The following is a 16,580-nucleotide window of genomic DNA, read 5'->3' as shown; positions in this document are numbered from 1 at the left end:
CACCAAGGGCATGGGAAATTTCCTCTGCTCCCGCAGAAAAACCCCCTGCCCAAGGGGCGGCCAGCAGGGGAGGCGTGAGCCGTATTTAGTCACTGGGAGGGATGTTTTCTCCCCATTTGAAGGAGAAAAAATTAAAAAGCATCATAAAGTATCTAAATGTAAAGTGTTCGCTGGATAATCCTGGGCTGGGGGATGGGGGGGGGCGGATACATCCCCAGCATCACCAGGTAACGCCGAGGGCGAGCGGTGCCGCCAGAGCCCCTCTGGAGAGAGAACGGGGAGGAGGAGGAGGGAGGACGAAGCTCGGCTGCCCAGAACCTGCCCAGAATAAGCCCAGAACCTGCCCAGAACCTCCCTAGAATCAGCCCAGATCCAGCCCGGAGCCTGCCCCGAGGTCTCGCCGTGCCGAGGCCAGCCGGGAGCAGCGGCTCTGTCTGTCCCTGCTGGGGCAGCGCACCAGGCGCCGGCAGTGCCGTGAAACCCTGCACTCGTTCCGGCTGGAGAAGCCCCGCGGGTTCCTCCCCGGCCCGTCCCCGCAGGAATTGTGGCTCGATAAGGGGAAGGATTGCGGCTCGATAAGGGGAAGGATTGCGGCTCGATAAGGGGAAGGATTGCGGCTCGACAAGGCGGCCCCGCTGCCGTCCTGCCCCGCTGGGCTCGCTCCAGCGCTGCCACGGCCAGCTCGCAACAGCTGCCCCGCAGCACTCGCGTCCCATAAAATAACTCCGCAGACCTCAGGCAGCTGGCAAAACACGAGAAGAGACAAGGTAACACTTAAACAGCTGCCTATAAATTAGGGGAAAATAATCAATAATACATATAATACATTAACGGCATTTCTGTGACATGATATGGATAATATACATTAATATATAAATACCTCACAAATAATTCAGAGTGTTTCCATTTCATCAACAATCACTGGCCAATGTATTTACTTTATGGTAAGGATTATACATTTCATTATAAATGGCTTGCTGGGCATGTCAGCAACTTTTACATCTCCATTCACTTTATTATTAATGGTTTCCTGAACAGTAATGGCATAATAATGCACACAATGCAGCATGAATATTTGATGTGGCATCTATAGTCTCCCATTTATCATTTATAACAGGCTACAAAAACATTATAAAACATTTATTACAAATTTATAGATCACTTTATACTAAAAAAAAGTTGTGTTATAAATACATTATTAATCCTTTATGCCATTTATAGGAATCCCTTGTAATAAGGCCTTAGCATATGTTGCTGCACAACTGTAACAAGAGTGGTGTGGCGAGGAGGAAATACGGCACTGTGAGGCTGCTCCCAGGTCCTGGGTGTATTCTGTGATGGAAAGCAGAAACATCTGCACTCAAAATTAATCAGACTACCAAGGGACCAATCAAAAGAAAGGCTGGATTAACTCAAAGTTGGGTTTTTACCCCTCACTTCCCTCAAAAAACACACTTGCTGGAGCCCTGAAAGATGAGCTGTCCCACATTTCCACAACACCTTTGATAAAATAGTATAATAGTACAATTTACAAAAAGCCTGGCTAGCAGTGAGCAGCCCTTCCCATCCCCAGGTATCTTAGGGTTTGGTTAGAAATAAAGAGGCAGCTCTGGGTTTAGGAAATGTGTCTGTGGAGTTTGTGTTTAGCAGTGTGCATCCCCTGCTGCGCTTCCAATCGACACAGCGCAGCTCTGGGAAAGGAGGAGAAGGAAATGAGGTTTGGAAATGGAGTGGTTGCCAGTTGCCATCACACAAACAGTGAAAATCAGCTTGAAAATCAGCTCCTGAGTGCAGCTTTGACACAGCTGTACTTACCCCTTTCAGATTTAATGGCCCAGATGGGGCACGGCCCAGGAATGAGACTTTGTGGTTTTTTTAATATATTTGTTTAACATGACAATCTGTCTTCTAACAAACCCAGCTCAATGAGCCAATGCAGCCAGGCCCTTCTCATTACCTCGTGCTTTGGGAAGGGGCAGCTGGGGCTGGGTGGCAGGGGACACAGACCCACAGAGGGGAAAGCCAGGCTGGGCTCAGAGCAGCTGTGACTTCCTGTGTGTCACAGGCACATCTCACCTCGTCCCTCCCTGCACTGAGCCCTGTTTATCACCAGGACGGTCAGACCACAAATCCAGGCTTGCAGGCAGCAGAAGAAGAAACTATTAGCTGCTGGCTCCAAGCTGTGCACCCCAAGAGAGGTTTAGTCTGGAGGTACAGCCCTTGGTACACCAAAAGAATCAGGTGCACATTTTCCACTAAGGTGATTAAAATGACATTGCTGGAGGAGTTTGCTAATACAGTAAGGGTATTGCTGCTGGCCCAAGAATGGCTTTCCAAAGTGCAGGCAGCAGAGACTTGTGCAAGCTCTGGAGGAGAGCTCTGTGGGAGCTTGCAGCTCTGATGAGCCTTTAATGCACCAACAGGTAAAGTAGCACACACTGAGAGAGGAAAGGGCAGGAAGGGAGCAGAGCTGCCTGGGCAGCTGCCTGTTACCCACAGCTGCTGTTCTCTGAGACTGTTCCTCAGGGGATGATGCTGACAAATCCTTACTCTGCATTGTACCTCTCCTTTCCACATCTTTTTCCTTTGAGGGAGCCTTATATGTCCTTACCCTTTTTTGCAGACTTTGCCCCTGCTCACTGAGCTTTTCCCAGGGCTGCTGGGTGAGGTTTCCCACCTGTGATGCACAGCTGGCTCCTGGAGCAAAGTGAGTCCTGCAGCACCCTGCCTGCTCCCCTAGCTCCCTCCCCAAGGTGTGTTTGGAAGTTTGTTGGAGCAGCAATCCACAGACATGGACTGATTTATTCTTCTCTACTTACAGACACTCTTCTTTCTCTTCCTCAGTCCTTTTCAGTTCTCTTTTTAGATACCAGGCTGCATCAGAGCAATGCTGGTGCTTCCTGACAGTTGCTATGACTATGACCAGTGAGGATTACTCTGCCATCACCTCTTAAATTTATCCTGGTTCCCATATGCAGCAACCAATGGACTTTACCATTAGTGGAGAAAAAACTTAAATATCTGACTAGGCCACCCTAAAGCCCAAAAAAACCCAACCAAAATTAGTCACCTTGAAGACTCAAGAAGGAGAAGGGCCAATTCCTTGTATCAGGAAATGTGGGGCCTCATGAAGCTGAGAATCAAGTGATGCTTTTTTTTCCTCATAGGAGAGCGTAACATCATAGAAAAAAAATCACATCTTTTAACTATTGTGAGAAATCAGCTGATCAAATTGAGCTACTTCATAATTTTGCCTCAGGCTGTGTGCAGGGCTGTTCACTCCCAACAATAGGAAGTGTGTGTGGTAGCCAAGAGCCCTCATACATCCCCGTGCCAATGGCTTGAATTAAATTGAGGGATTTAAAACAAGAAGGAAAAAGCATTTGTCTCATCAGTAACATGCCTCATCAGCTCTCTCTTCCCAGAAGGCAGCCAAGCTGACTCCACAGAGATGGAAAGGCCCCAAACAGGGAAAAGAAAGCCCCAACAATTTCACAGCTACTCACGCAGAAATGCTTCCACATGATACCTGCCTCCCCTCAGAGTCTGACTAGTTTGACCTGTAAAAGTGGCAGAAAAAAAGTTATTATGGAATTCAAGTCTGAACAAGAATTTCCACTTCTTCCATTCTTCCAAGAAGATGAAAGAGAAACATGAAGTTACAGGAAAAGGCGCTTTGGTAAATCTCTCTGCAACACATCCCCCAAGAAGCTCATAAATGGTAAACCCATTATCCTAAAATCTCAAAGGACCAAAACCAGTGAGCATCAGAAAGAAGAGTGTCCTATCACCTAGGTATAATACAATATCACATCAAAACAGAAAGAAGTCTCTCTCCCTTGTCCCCCCTTCCCACCAGCCAGATGTCCTGCTGGTTTTTCTGTCCCCCAGTGCAGTGAAATGAGGGACAGGCTAGAGGGTGATTTCAGAAAGTTGTTTCCAGGCAACAAAGATAAGAGATTGCTCACATCCTGTATCCTACACACCAGGGGATAGGAAAAATGAAAAGGGCATTAACAGCAGCTTGGTGGGTCACCAGTCCCAGGGAGCTGAAAGGAGCACTCCAAGAGGGTTGGGGGTGGTATTTATTTCATAATGTGATCTCCCCTTCTCTGACAAGGAGGGGAAACAGATAAATGTGATTCCAGTCTTTGCACTGCCATAGCAGAACACTCTCTCTGGTTCTCCAGGAGAGAACATCCCCATTCTTATCAGAAAGTGAAAGCAAAGGTGTGTTTTGCAGACCAAAACCTGTTTGGATCACACAACTGGGTGAAGTGACCAGAGGTTTATTAAGGAGCCTCCATGGAAACAGAACACACCCTGGAGCAGGAACTGGCTTGGGCACTTTGAAATGCTGTGTCTTATCAGTAAAGCAGAATTTAAAGCCTGTAAAAGCAATAAAATTTGTTAGTGATTAACAGTGTGAACGTGCTGAAGCAAAAAATCACTTCATGTTGTCCAGGCCCAAGTGAAGTTTCCTTTTCCTGGTAATGAGGGTGAGGTCTTGTTCTTGTTTCAAGGAACACAAAAACACTTGCTCATCATTCAGCTTATTCCTGAACCCTGAAATCCAGCTGGAGCCTCACCTGGAGAAGAAGCCAGCTCTTATCTCAGGTTATGAACTTTTATAGGAATAAAATCCTTGAGACAGCAACTCTAAAGGCCAAAACTTTCCACTTCTGCACTGAATTGACAGAAAAACTACAAATTGCCTTGTTTTCTCCCAGGCCAAACCTGAAGCAGTATGTGCTTTATTAGGGGGAGAACGGGGACTGCCCTGGAACATCTGTGACAGTATAAAATTGTGACTCCCCACTCCTGGCCACCCTGTGTCCCTGTGTTGGTGCCTTGGTGGGTGCAGAACCAGGGATGGCCTCATGTGGGGCATTACAAGCTCTGCAAGAGAATTCATGATAGATGTGTTTTGGGATGCCCCAAAAGGGCTGAGCACCCTTAGAGGTCTCACTCCTCTTCAAAGACACTCACAATAAAATCATATGCATCACTTTAGATTTTGAATATCATTATTGGTTAAAAAAAAAAAAAGAGAGAGAGAAAGGGAGGTAATTTTATTACTCTTATGGTATGTTTTCCATTATTTGCATAATTGCTTAATGCTAATAAGACAATTAGCAATTCTTACAGCTTAATAATTACCCAGCAATGACTGGGCTACTGTAGCTTAATTAATTTTTTAATTGTTGCTGGGGGTCTTGACATTTTTTGTCAGTATCTTCTTGTGTTAGAGATGGTGTTCTGCAAACAGGCTGATACCAAAACACCACCAGCAACATGGGACAGGCAGATATGTTGTTATAGAGGTCTTCTGATTTTAAAATTATGGGAAATGTCAAGCTCTGTATTCTGCCTGTCCTTGTATTAGATAATTTGCCCCTAAAGTATTCTCTGTATATTTTAGGGGCAAATTATCTAAATACAAGGACAGGCAACACAGAGAACAGCCCACCTCAGGCAAACGCTACCCCTAGAGCAGCCAGGCTACTTGGATGGCATGGGGCTGGCTTTGACACCCCTAAAGTTACCATTTTTAGCTTTTAGCAAACCAGTCCTTGAGTTAAGTGTGAACTGTACTGTCCTGAACTGTGGTATGGCCAGAAGGAAGTTAATTGAGGGCAGGCAGGGCCAGGATTGCATTTGTCACTGATGGGGGTCACAGATGAGGTTGGCTGGAGGGAGTGGATGGCAGAGCCCCAGGGAGCAGTCCTGGGAACAGGCTCCACTCACAGACACCAGGTAGAAGGAGAGTTTTCCTCTCCCTTTTCATTTTGCACAAGATTTCTTGCTTGCTGCTCCTTGCAAGGTGAGGCTTCTCTTAACCCTTTCTCATTGCTCATGGCTGGCACATCAGCCTTCAGCCATGAAATCCCAGTTGGTGCCTGTTACCTGCACAGCTCTCCCTGTGCTTCTGCTGTTGGTGTAGCAGGTTGGGCAGATGTTCCTCTGAGCTTGTCCTGAGGAAAATCTGGGGCTTGTCCAGCTCCCCAGTGCCGAGCACATCCCAGAGCAGCAGCCACTGGGGCAGGAACAGGCAGGCCCCTCCCTGCTTAGTAACACCCTGCTCATAACCAAATTTACATGCTGCTGGCTACCCCTCACAGTTCCTGGGGTGCACAACCTTGCCCAGAGCTGTGCCAAAAAGCCACAAATCTCCAGGACATTGGCACATGTGAGGGGCCACAACTGCAGCCACACAGGGCCTGGCAGGTGTGTGGGATGGCCAGCTTGGAGATGCCAATCCAAGCAGTTGAGGTCCACCATGTGCATGCTGGGCAAGACCCAGCCTTGCCCTGAGCTGGGTGCAGCCCCAGCATGAGAAACAAACCTCTGGCCAGTTTTCTCCTCCCCATCATGCCTCCCCCTACAGCTGGCAAGGGATTCCCAGTGTATGTGAGAAGACAAAAAGCCTCCCCACAAGCCAGTGCCATTCTCCAGCCCCAGCCACCAGCTCTGGCAGCCCAGTTATCTTCAGAAAGCTCTTGGCTACAGGAAATGATGGTAAAAAAGTGTCTGAACACTTTTGCACCAGTTTGGGATGTGCTGCCTGTAAGGCAGATGGGAGCAGTGACTTGCACTGGGTGAGTCAAGGGGCCCCATGGGCTTGGCCAGGAAAGACCCTGCAAACCTCCTCACCACTCCTCTTCTGAACAAGGCACCAGCTCTTGAACACATGGAAGATGGGCCCAGCCCCAGGAAGAGCCTGGGATGAGCTGTGAAGGGTGACACTGCCAGCTCAGCCAGGATGGGAGGAGAGGAGGTGCTCAGCCAGGCAGAGATGGAAATTACAGAGCACTGAGTACAGGCAGCAAGTGTCAGGGCATCAGTACCACTGTCACCAGCCATTTGAGAGCTGCCACAGCTGCCTTCCCCAAGAGCAGGGATGGGGCCCTGCCCTGAGCTGTCTCCACCCAGCCAGGCACCCTCTGACAGCCCTGTTTCCAGCACTGATCTGGTTTTGCTGATGTGCTACAAGCCAAGGCAGCCTGCTTAGCTCCACTGGGTCCAAACAGAGCATGGCAGCAGAGAAAATGCATTGTGGGACAGGAAAAAGGAGAGATCAACAAATCACAGATGATGATTTTTGTACTGGGAGATCTATGGGAAATCTCAGTTCTGCAGAGTAACTTCCACCCACATCATCTCCATTTGACTTCATTTCCTGATTTCCCAAAAGGAGATTCCTGCTGCTGCTAAAGAGATGCTCCTTCCACCTTCCCAGGCACATCTCTTTCCACACAGCTCTGCAAAGCCTGTCTGCTCTGGACTGAGGGGTCCTGAAATAGCTCTGCCAACATCCAAGTGTGTCCTGCTCCTGTGACCCAGGCATCCTGGAGCAGCTCTGCTCACCACAGGCATTGCAAAACACACACAGGATAATTTGGGACCAACCACATTGTTTGGTTTTGCATGTAAATGTTTCTAGTTGCAGTCCAAGAGTGGAATTTCTGGAAAGCCCCAGCTGCAGAGAGGATCTTTACCAAAGCACCACTATCGTGTTTGACTCACTGTCCTTGCACAATAACAGTCTTGGGACATCTTCCTTGCTCCTTGACTCAAAGTCCTTAAAAGCCTTTTCCAGGAAGTCCCACAAGTTCCCAGCAGCTCTAGGCCCACAGCAGCACCAACAGAACTACCTCCCTGCCCTGACAAACTGAGCAGTGCCTTAATGATGTGTGATAAGGGACTAAGGAAAGGGTTCCCAGTGAGATTCCTGGCTCCCCTTGGACAGGCATTAATCCTGCTGTCACTGAGCCCCTCAGGAAACCCATTGCACTGACTTGATCTCCTTCAGCTGTTCCTCCACATAATTTACATGGAGCTAATTGCCTCAGTAGTGGCTCTGGATGCAAAGCAGATGCTGCTGAGGAAAAGAGCATGTTGCATCCATAACTGATGGCTCTAATCTCTATTTAAAGACAAGGCTACTTAGAGTTGATGGGAGGTTCAGTTCTCCCCCTTTTCTTCTCCATTTCTTTGCAAAGCCAGCTGGACATTCATTCATATTTTGACACACCAGCTAAATACCAGCTGTGGTATTCCTCATGTGCAGGAATAGCCAATATTTCCCCACCAGCCACCTCTGAGGTCACAACTGTCCCTGCCACCAGCAAGGAGATAAAATTCCTCCAGGATGTTTGTCATTACCATACTACAGTGTTTCTCCACTAAACAAGTGGAGCACCAGAGGGATAGAGACAAATGACAGGAGAACAAACTGGTGATTGGAATAAAGTGAGGCTGCAGAACAAGCACAAGGAGCAGTAATTTCTCTGGAGCAGGGAAATGAAGACTTTTGTCCTCAAATGACAGCTGGCAAATAAACCCTCACCCCTATCAGGAGGTAAGGACCAGAGAGCAGTGGTCAGAAGAGTCACAGGGAGGAACTGGCAGATCCCAAGGAGGAAACCCAGCTGCTGGTTCAAAGCCTCCACTGAGACAGTGGCCAGCTGCTGGGATGTTTGCAGATGTATCAAGAAGTTTGTTTTATTTGTTTTTAAACAAAAGTTTTCCAAGGAACCTCTTAAAAGTTGTCCTGTCAGCAGCTGGTACTGACCCAACTCATCCACAGTACCTCACTGACCCTTCCAAATCTGTTCCATTTCTTGCATATCCTGTAAAAGGCCTAGACAGCCCTGTGAGCACTTGGCCATGGAGGTCTTCCAGAGGTGCTTTGTCTAGGGAGACTGAAGAACAGGGTGAGAGGGATGTCATGTTACACCCAAGGGAGCAGAGAAAGGCACAGTGGAAACAAAGAGAATTTTAATTATAAAATAAAAAAACCCCACCCACCCCCAGAAACCAAAGTGGTCTCTCCCCCTGCACAAATCTGCATGTTCTCTCCAGCACAGAGAGTGCAGACACTTCCATTGCAAGGGCCATGGGCCATCACTCACTCCCTTCTGCTCTCCCAGCAGCTCTGCCTTCTTGGAGAGACAAAAACCCCAAACAACAAACCAACAGCCACTGCCCCAAGACTCCAAGAAGGAAGTGGTCCCTGTTTGGCACAATGTTTAGGAGATTTTTCTCCCACAATAATGGCATCTCAGCCAGGCAGATTGATCCTTGCCCTTTTCTGATCTTCAGTCAGCACCTTCTTCTTTTCCAGCACAGTCTGGCCTGCCACATCACCTCTTTGATCCTCCAGCACATGAGTTGCAATACACTGTTCTTCTTAAAGGGCTGTAATGCAGCTGATGAATCCATTAAATTAATTCCTCTGGAAGTGGAACTCCCAGAACCACATGTTCATATCATGGCCTCCATGTGCAGAATCTTCAAGGCCTCTGAGATCTGAGAGCTGGTGTCGATCTGGCCGTACATGCCCACCAGGAAGGCTCTGTGCAGCAGCACTGCTGCGTGTTCTGGAAAGGGAAAAGGAAAGGCAGAGTGAGGACTGGCCCCAGGGCTCCTTGTGCAAGAGCAATCCACCAACAACCACTGGCTGAGCATTTGCAGCTGTATGAGAAATTTCCGCTTTCATAAGAATTTGGAATAATCTCCCCTCTAACAGCTCTGTGGGTTTGTGATCATGTGAGAGGTCACAACTCAGAGAAAACCATAAGGGAGCAAATCTGCTTCAAGGAAGCTCCCCTTGTCTCTATGCCAAATCCCCCTTGTGAAGCTCAGCCCAAAGCTACTGCTGGCATTGACAGCCTGGTCTAAGCAACAGCAATCCCAGGGAGCACAGCACCCCAGCTTTGACCCTTGTGAGGCCAACCATGGCCCAAAGGGGGCTGATCTCCAGGTACCTTGGCAAAGGAGGGTGTACTCAGGCAGGTTCCTCAGCGCTGTCTGCACCACCTCGAAGTCTCGGCTGCCCAGGCAGTACATGTAGGTGGGCAGGAAATCTGCAGCAATGCTGGCAGGGAAACATGACAGGGTCAGTACATGCATGTGGGCAGGAAATCCACAGCAAACAGTGGAGCCCCAGCTCAGGCAGCACAGCCTCAGGTGCAGTGGTGCTCACCTGGGGTTGTTCTGGATGGAGCGCAGAGCCAGGCTGAAGGCCAGGTTTCGGCAGGAATCCTCTGATGAACTCATCAGCTTCTGCAGGTTTGTCTGAAAGATGGACAAATGTGGATCACAGGGCCATTCAGGGAGCACAAACTCCTCAGACTGGCATTACTCCCCTCCACACCAATCCAGCCCAACACAAATCCAGCAGGTACTGGCTGACCCCAGAAATCCCTCTTAGTAAGACAGATTATCCTGGTTTTGAATACTTTAAAGTACCCTTCTGTAATCTTATTTCATGTGGGACAGCTGAGTTTTCCCTAGTTTCCAGCTTATTCAACAGAGCTGTTCTGTTCTCTCCTTGCCCTGGGAAGAGGACAGAGGTTTAATTCTTCCTCTGACATACAGCAGATGATAGTTGAGGCAGTATGCAATGGAGGGAAATACTGTCTGCCCTCAGCAGGGCTAACTGAGGACACTTTTCTCCTAAGGTGCTGCAACAACCACCCAAAAAACAGAGGAAGGGTAGTGCTTCAGCTGGCTGTGCAACAGAATCTGGTGAAAAGAATCTCTTCCAGCTGCAGTCTGAGACACCAATACTCACAGCAAAAAAGGCAAGAATTTCTGGCCTCCGTCTGGACATCTCATCAATGTCTGTCAGCACCTCCAGGATGTCTGGGAGAAGACACAGGTTGAAAAGGTGACTGAAATTCACAGATCCAGCAAAGAATCTTTTCTTTTTCCCCACAAAACAAATCTCCCAAGCCATCAAGTTTCCCCACTTGCACCCAGAGGTAGTGTAATGAAGGCAGTTCTTCAGAAAGGAGGAGACCAGGGATGTGCCAGATCAACACATCCCAAGCAGCCCAGGCAGAAGGAATACAAGGAGTGAGAGGTTTCAGTTTCGGAACACCTTCTTCTGTAAATAACGACCTTCAGAGTGTCTCTTTAACAAACAGGGTACAGGCAGGACTTTTTTTGTCCTATTCTACCTTGGAAGGAAAACTGTCACAACTTAGGTATGAACACAGGACACTTGTAATTGCAGAAGACCTTTGGAGATTATTGTTCCCATATGCCAGATTAACATGGTTTTCTTCCATGAAGGCCATTTGGGGATTTCTAGTAAATCCTGCTTCTCATCAGTTTGGTATTTCATTCCTATCAGCACTTCCTGGCTCAAACTGCAGCATTCCTTGATTTACTCATACTATCTCCCAAAATACTTGAAGATCCTTGAAGAGCCTCAAAGGGGCCATCAAATGGCCCAGAAGGGTCAAGCTCAAATGGCCTAGAAGGGCCACTGAAGTACTGCTGAGCTAAGTGATAACAGAATCATAGGAAGCCTCTGTCACAGAATCACAGGAGGCTATGGACAAGTTAATCCAAAAATGGAACAACATCCTAAGTGCTGGTGCAAGACTGAAACAGGAAACCAGGCTGCTGCTGACAGATAAGTAACAAGGTTGACAAATGTCTGTATTTGCCCTGTGTCTTTGCACAGCAGGGCCTCACTCACCCTCCACTGTCTGGCCTCTGGAGAGCCTCTTCATGTATGGAGCCATTTCAGCTGGAGTGAGGGGAGTGAAGAGGGACACGCTGACCAGGGGGAGAGAGCCAGCAGCTGCTTCTTCTGGGGGGAGAGAGAGAGCAGGGCACTCCTGAGAGCCTCTGGACTGGCCAGGATTCCCCAGCAGTGCAGTGGTGTATCAGGAGCCACCAGCAATGCTGAGATACAATTGTCTCACACTGCCTCTAATCTCACTGCACCTCCTGTAACCCTCTCAGCTGACACTGAGGAGGAAGCTAGGCAAGCTCTTTTAATGCTGAATAATTTTCTCCATGCAAGCTGTGCAAGCTGTCAACAGTGGAAGAATGGATGTACCCTCAGAGTCCCCCCAACAGGTCAATCCTTAAGTGTGGATTAAAAGGGCAAAATCCACAACCAGGAAACTCACCCTTGTTAAGAGCTGTTCTGCTCCAGTACTGATACAACTGGCAGGAAAACAAATTAACCCATCCCAAATACTGGTTCCCAACTGCTGAGCATACAAGTGCCATTCTCCACTCTAAACACATTGAGTTATAAGAACAAGCACAGTATACACCCCACAAAAAACCCCACTTATTTTCCAAAGCAGAGTGCAGGTTTACCAGCTGAAATAACTCTTCTCCCACCCAGACTCACCATCCTTCTCTTCATCAGAGCCCCTGTCCAAGATGCCACTCTTACTAGGGAGACTCAGCCCAGCCAGGAGGGACTTCAGCATTGCCAGGTCACTGTTGTCTGAGGACAGGTCACTGGGAAAAAAAAAGTGGTGTGTTTGGCTTTCAATAGCAATAAGGGCATGAGCACAGATATGCACACTGAAACAAAGAGCTTCTCAGAAGCAGAAACAATTCCTTTCTTCATAACTGGAACTCAAATCCATTTCCCCCACATATCTGTAGGTGGGACCCTGCAGCCACTGCTCTGGGGAAAGACTCTCCAGCTGCCTCTATGAGAGGTTGCAGGGCACTATAATACCTCAATATAAGATTTAGGCCATAATGTGAGTTAAAGTCATTATGTGACTTCCTTGGGCTCAGTTTTCACCTATAAAGAAGAGATATGCTGCTCATTTCAGTGGTGACTTAAGGGAGCTAAGGGTAAAAAATGCCATATTAGCAGCTACTCTGTCATATCCTCTTGCTGTCTTGTGTCTGATTAGCTCCTGGCAATGTGACTGTGCATGGGCTAACAGGCATAAGGAAGCTTACTGGAGTGGATCCGAGTGCTTCTGCAGGAAGGAGACAGCTGCCTGGGCATTGCACGTGATGTACTTGTGGATAAACTGCACAAACTTGCTGATGAAGGCAGCCAGGTGTCGGGAGGATTTTCTGTAGTTCTGGGAAAGGATCAAAAAGGTGAGAGTTAACCAAAAAACAGCAGCAATGCACTGCCCCATCCTGCACCTCTGGGTACCAGGGAGCAGTTTCTTGATCTGCTGCTTCCTCTTCAAGCTCTCCAAGGTACTTAATGCACTTTTTTGTTCTTAGGCATTTAGGAAGGCTTTCCCCTCAAATGAGAAGCAGCAAGGTTGGCCCTGTGTTACAGGAGCTTCCCCATCTAGTGGCCAGCAGCCGGCACAGGGAGGGATTTTCCTACCAGCAGCAGACGGATGAAGGACAGGAGACAGTCCCAGAGTGCCGCCTGGTGCTCGTTCTGGAACACCTGTGGTTGGAGCAGCTCCAGGATGCCCAGGACATGGATGAAGAAGGTCAAGTGGTTCTGCTGCCTGAATTCCTGGAAATTGAGGTGAACGCGGCCGTGCAGCAGTGCTGCAATCATTGGCAAGTGCCTGAAACACCAAACAAGAAAATCTAGGCCTAGATCTTTCAAAGGTACATGCTACCTCAGTTCCTGGAAGGCAAAATCCCTTATCCTCTCTCAGAGTTCTTGTCTTGATCCCTGTATAGACAGATTCAGCATGCCCCATTTCCCACCCATACTCTGCTCCCTTGTCTCCAATTCCAAGATTATTTCCTGACAGACACAAAGTGTTGCCTCACTGTAAAAGATGTCACTCTGCTGCCTTTTCTCCTGACTTCTGTCCATGAATGTGAACTCTGTCACCACCACTGTGACTGCTGCCAGTTTGTTCCCTTTCTAGGACAAGGGTGGATGCTTTTCAACAAGCCCCAGAGACACACAGGGAGAGAGAGGTACCTGAGGAGGAGGATGGGATGAGCCACAGCCAGCTTCCTGCAGGCCATATTGGCATCCCACACGCGGCTTTCGGAGGACTTGGAGTCACTGGTGTCTGCGAGGAGGTTAATGAATCTGTGAACCAGGGCATCGAGCTGCAAGAAAAATAATGAGCAAACTGGTAAGAAGTTTAATGTACAAACCAGTCCCTGGCTCTCCAGCAGGGTTTCCCAATTCCTTTCCAGCTACGCAGGGGGGTTAACAGAAATTATTTTCAGGTAGAATCTGTGAGCAGATGCAGTGCTCCAGCTGGCATGGGATCTGAAGTCCACAGTCCCTACAGACATCAAAGCAGGATCAGATGCCTGCACACTTGTGCCTTACAGAAGCCTTTGGCACACAGAAGCTTGTGGAGCTTATACTATTTTATAGAAGGACACTGCAAAACAAACCACACCAGAACTCTCTTCTCTGGAGAGTGCAGGCAGGGATGGGGTAACAGAAAAGCAAAATAAAGAAACCAAAGTCACCCAGGAAGCTTTTGCCAGCCCTCACCTTCTAAACTGGGCATCAAGGTAGAATCCATTGTGCATACACACAACTGAAAGGGGCCCTCCTATGCCTCTAACTTTACCTTGCAAGTGCTGCTGTCTCTGGCTCCTTCACTGGTAAGAAGCATCTCAGGCATAGGCACCAGGAGCTCAGGTAGTTGCAGGTATATCTGCAGCAGAAGGTCCTGGCAGCATTTCCCCACAGAGCTAAAAGAGAAAGGGAGAGGTCAGCCACTGGACACTACATTAGCTCAAGCAGCAAACACCCCAGACCCATCAGATTAGTAACAAACAGCCTTCCTGCATGTGGCAAACAGAGCATGTGAAAACAAAGACATCAATAATCTCAACCAGTGTTTTTTAAGTCTTTGCTTCTTTTGAACAGCTCAAATCATCCACTTTCCACACAGATCCATCCACAGTCTATGGGGATCCACCAGGAGGCCATTTGGAGTTAGAAAACTGCAGTTCAAAGGGCATAGGAGAAGAAAGCTCTGCTTACATCTCCAGTGCAGAGTTCCTGCATATGGTACTCACAGTCAGCCCCATCCCAATTGGAAAATAAGTCAAACCCACAACTATTCAGACTAACCAGCATGTTCTCTACACACCTGAAACCCCTGGAGATCCCTGGCATAGTCTGTACCAGGAGGCAGTAGGAAGAAACAGTCATTCAGAATCTTTCCTAATATCACCATAAGCAAGGTTGGAATTAGGTCAGCTCCTTTCACTGCCACAAAAACATCATCTTCCTGTTCTTTCCACAGTCTTAAAATAGCTGTTAGGAAATAATTTGGTCTCCATTCAGCTTTCAAAGCAAGTCAGAAGCAGGATGTATTACAAGCAGTGACTCAAGGGATGAGTAGACAAGAAATCCCACGTTAGGAACTAGTAATCAAAAATAACCACTGCCTTAAAGAATGAAAGAAAAAAACCCAAGCATGTCAAGAATTTCATTCTGAAGTCCTAAAAGCAAGAAGGCCCTTAAATTTCACTTTTGAAGTCAGCTTCCTGGGCTGAGTACCACTTAAAACCACTTGTTATTTCCCCAGACCTTGGGAGGATAGTGTGCATTTTCATACAGGCTCTGGAACATGATATTCTTAATGAAGACATACTGGCAAGTCTCAGCATTACTGCCTGCCTGTGCCCAAGAACTACAATTCCAGCAGACAATGCTCCTCATTTGCACCCTCACCTGCTTCCCCACTGCTGGATGCAGTTGGTCAAATATTCTGTTACTTTCTTGATGTTCTCAAGGTCTCCATGAGAACAACTGAGCAGCAACGGCAGTCGGGACTGGATGAGTGTGCAGGAGGCCTCGTCAGTGTTCTGGTATCTGGTCTCTGCTTCAGCCAGGATCAGCTCCACCATGCTGATCAGTTCTGATGCCTTCAGGTGGAGCACAAATTCCTCACGGCGCTTCTGTAAGGCAAGAGAACACCCCAAATTATTCCACACCAAATCCCAAGAGCCTTAGCTCCTTCTAGTCACACCTTCCCTGACTGGAATGGAACATCTCAGAACCAGACTTAAGAATGGCTCCATATCTAGAGCTCTGAAAGAATCACAACCCCAAATAAAATCTCTTTACCCCTCCTCTACTTCTTCATTTACTTCCATCTTAGATGTGATGGGTCAGAAAGCATAATTCAGTCACCAAACCAAAGAAATTCTGTGGAGAAGAGACACAGCCTCCTTTTCTTTGTAAAATGGCAATTATCCCATGCTGAGTTTTAGCTTGCTTGCCACTCTCTTGTGCCTTTACCAGATATTGTGGCAACTGCTGCAGGGCAAATGCCAAGTGGGCAAACTTTATGTGTTCCTATCAGCTTTCTGGACTCTAAACTGCCACTGTCACATGGAACAGCAGAGCAATCAAGTAATCAGCTGAGGTACAAGCAGCAAACTTGGCACACTGCACCTGAATCACTCCAGCCACCTCCTGGCCATGGAAAAATCAGGCACTGTGAAAACATTGCCTCTCACTCCATCCAGATAGAAATCTTGGAAGAGCTGAACCAATACCTGAGGAGTTCTCTGGTCCCTTCCCTGCCAGATCCGAGGAATGTGAATACAGGCCCACAAGAAATCCAAGGATGCAGTTGGGTCAAACCTGCCAGAAGACAAATAAAGACAGATTTGCAATTAGAGTCAACACAACCCTCAGGCAGCACACAAACACATGGAAGCATCACTAAACATGAAGAGTGCTGTGAAGAAAGAAACATCTGCAAATGTAAAAATAGGACCTATTAAGTCCCAAGAAGGGGGTTGGTTCTGTTCCCAGATTATGACTAAATAGTTGTTGCAGTAAGCACAGGGTACAGAACAGAACAAATGGCATTCAGCAAGTGTGGGGGCTA

The 16,580-nt window shown here is 47.8% G+C and overlaps 1 protein-coding gene across 2 annotated transcripts in view; it reads right to left on the bottom strand.

Annotated features, from left to right (window-relative positions):
* Window positions 1-8,764: 8,764 nt before the first annotated feature.
* The window catches only part of INTS1 (integrator complex subunit 1), a 28,002-nt gene continuing 20,186 nt past the window's right edge, over window positions 8,765-16,580 (bottom strand). For both annotated transcript variants that reach the window (XM_058035680.1, XM_058035681.1), the window contains exons 36-47: window positions 16,243-16,330; window positions 15,413-15,639; window positions 14,298-14,421; window positions 13,685-13,818; window positions 13,124-13,316; window positions 12,736-12,863; window positions 12,164-12,276; window positions 11,495-11,608; window positions 10,580-10,650; window positions 9,989-10,080; window positions 9,771-9,880; window positions 8,765-9,383 (exon numbers count right to left, since the gene is read on the bottom strand). In XM_058035680.1, the coding sequence (XP_057891663.1) occupies window positions 9,268-9,383; window positions 9,771-9,880; window positions 9,989-10,080; window positions 10,580-10,650; window positions 11,495-11,608; window positions 12,164-12,276; window positions 12,736-12,863; window positions 13,124-13,316; window positions 13,685-13,818; window positions 14,298-14,421; window positions 15,413-15,639; window positions 16,243-16,330 (1,510 nt within the window). In that variant the 3' untranslated portion in view covers window positions 8,765-9,267. The remainder of the gene's footprint in view (window positions 9,384-9,770; window positions 9,881-9,988; window positions 10,081-10,579; window positions 10,651-11,494; window positions 11,609-12,163; window positions 12,277-12,735; window positions 12,864-13,123; window positions 13,317-13,684; window positions 13,819-14,297; window positions 14,422-15,412; window positions 15,640-16,242; window positions 16,331-16,580) is intronic.

Source organism: Melospiza georgiana, chromosome 16 (genome assembly GCF_028018845.1).
Source record: "Melospiza georgiana isolate bMelGeo1 chromosome 16, bMelGeo1.pri, whole genome shotgun sequence".
In the NCBI taxonomy this organism is placed as follows: Eukaryota; Metazoa; Chordata; class Aves; order Passeriformes; family Passerellidae; genus Melospiza; species Melospiza georgiana.
The sequence above is the reverse complement of the archived record's forward strand: the minus strand, read 5'-3'. Positions and strand labels throughout refer to the sequence as shown.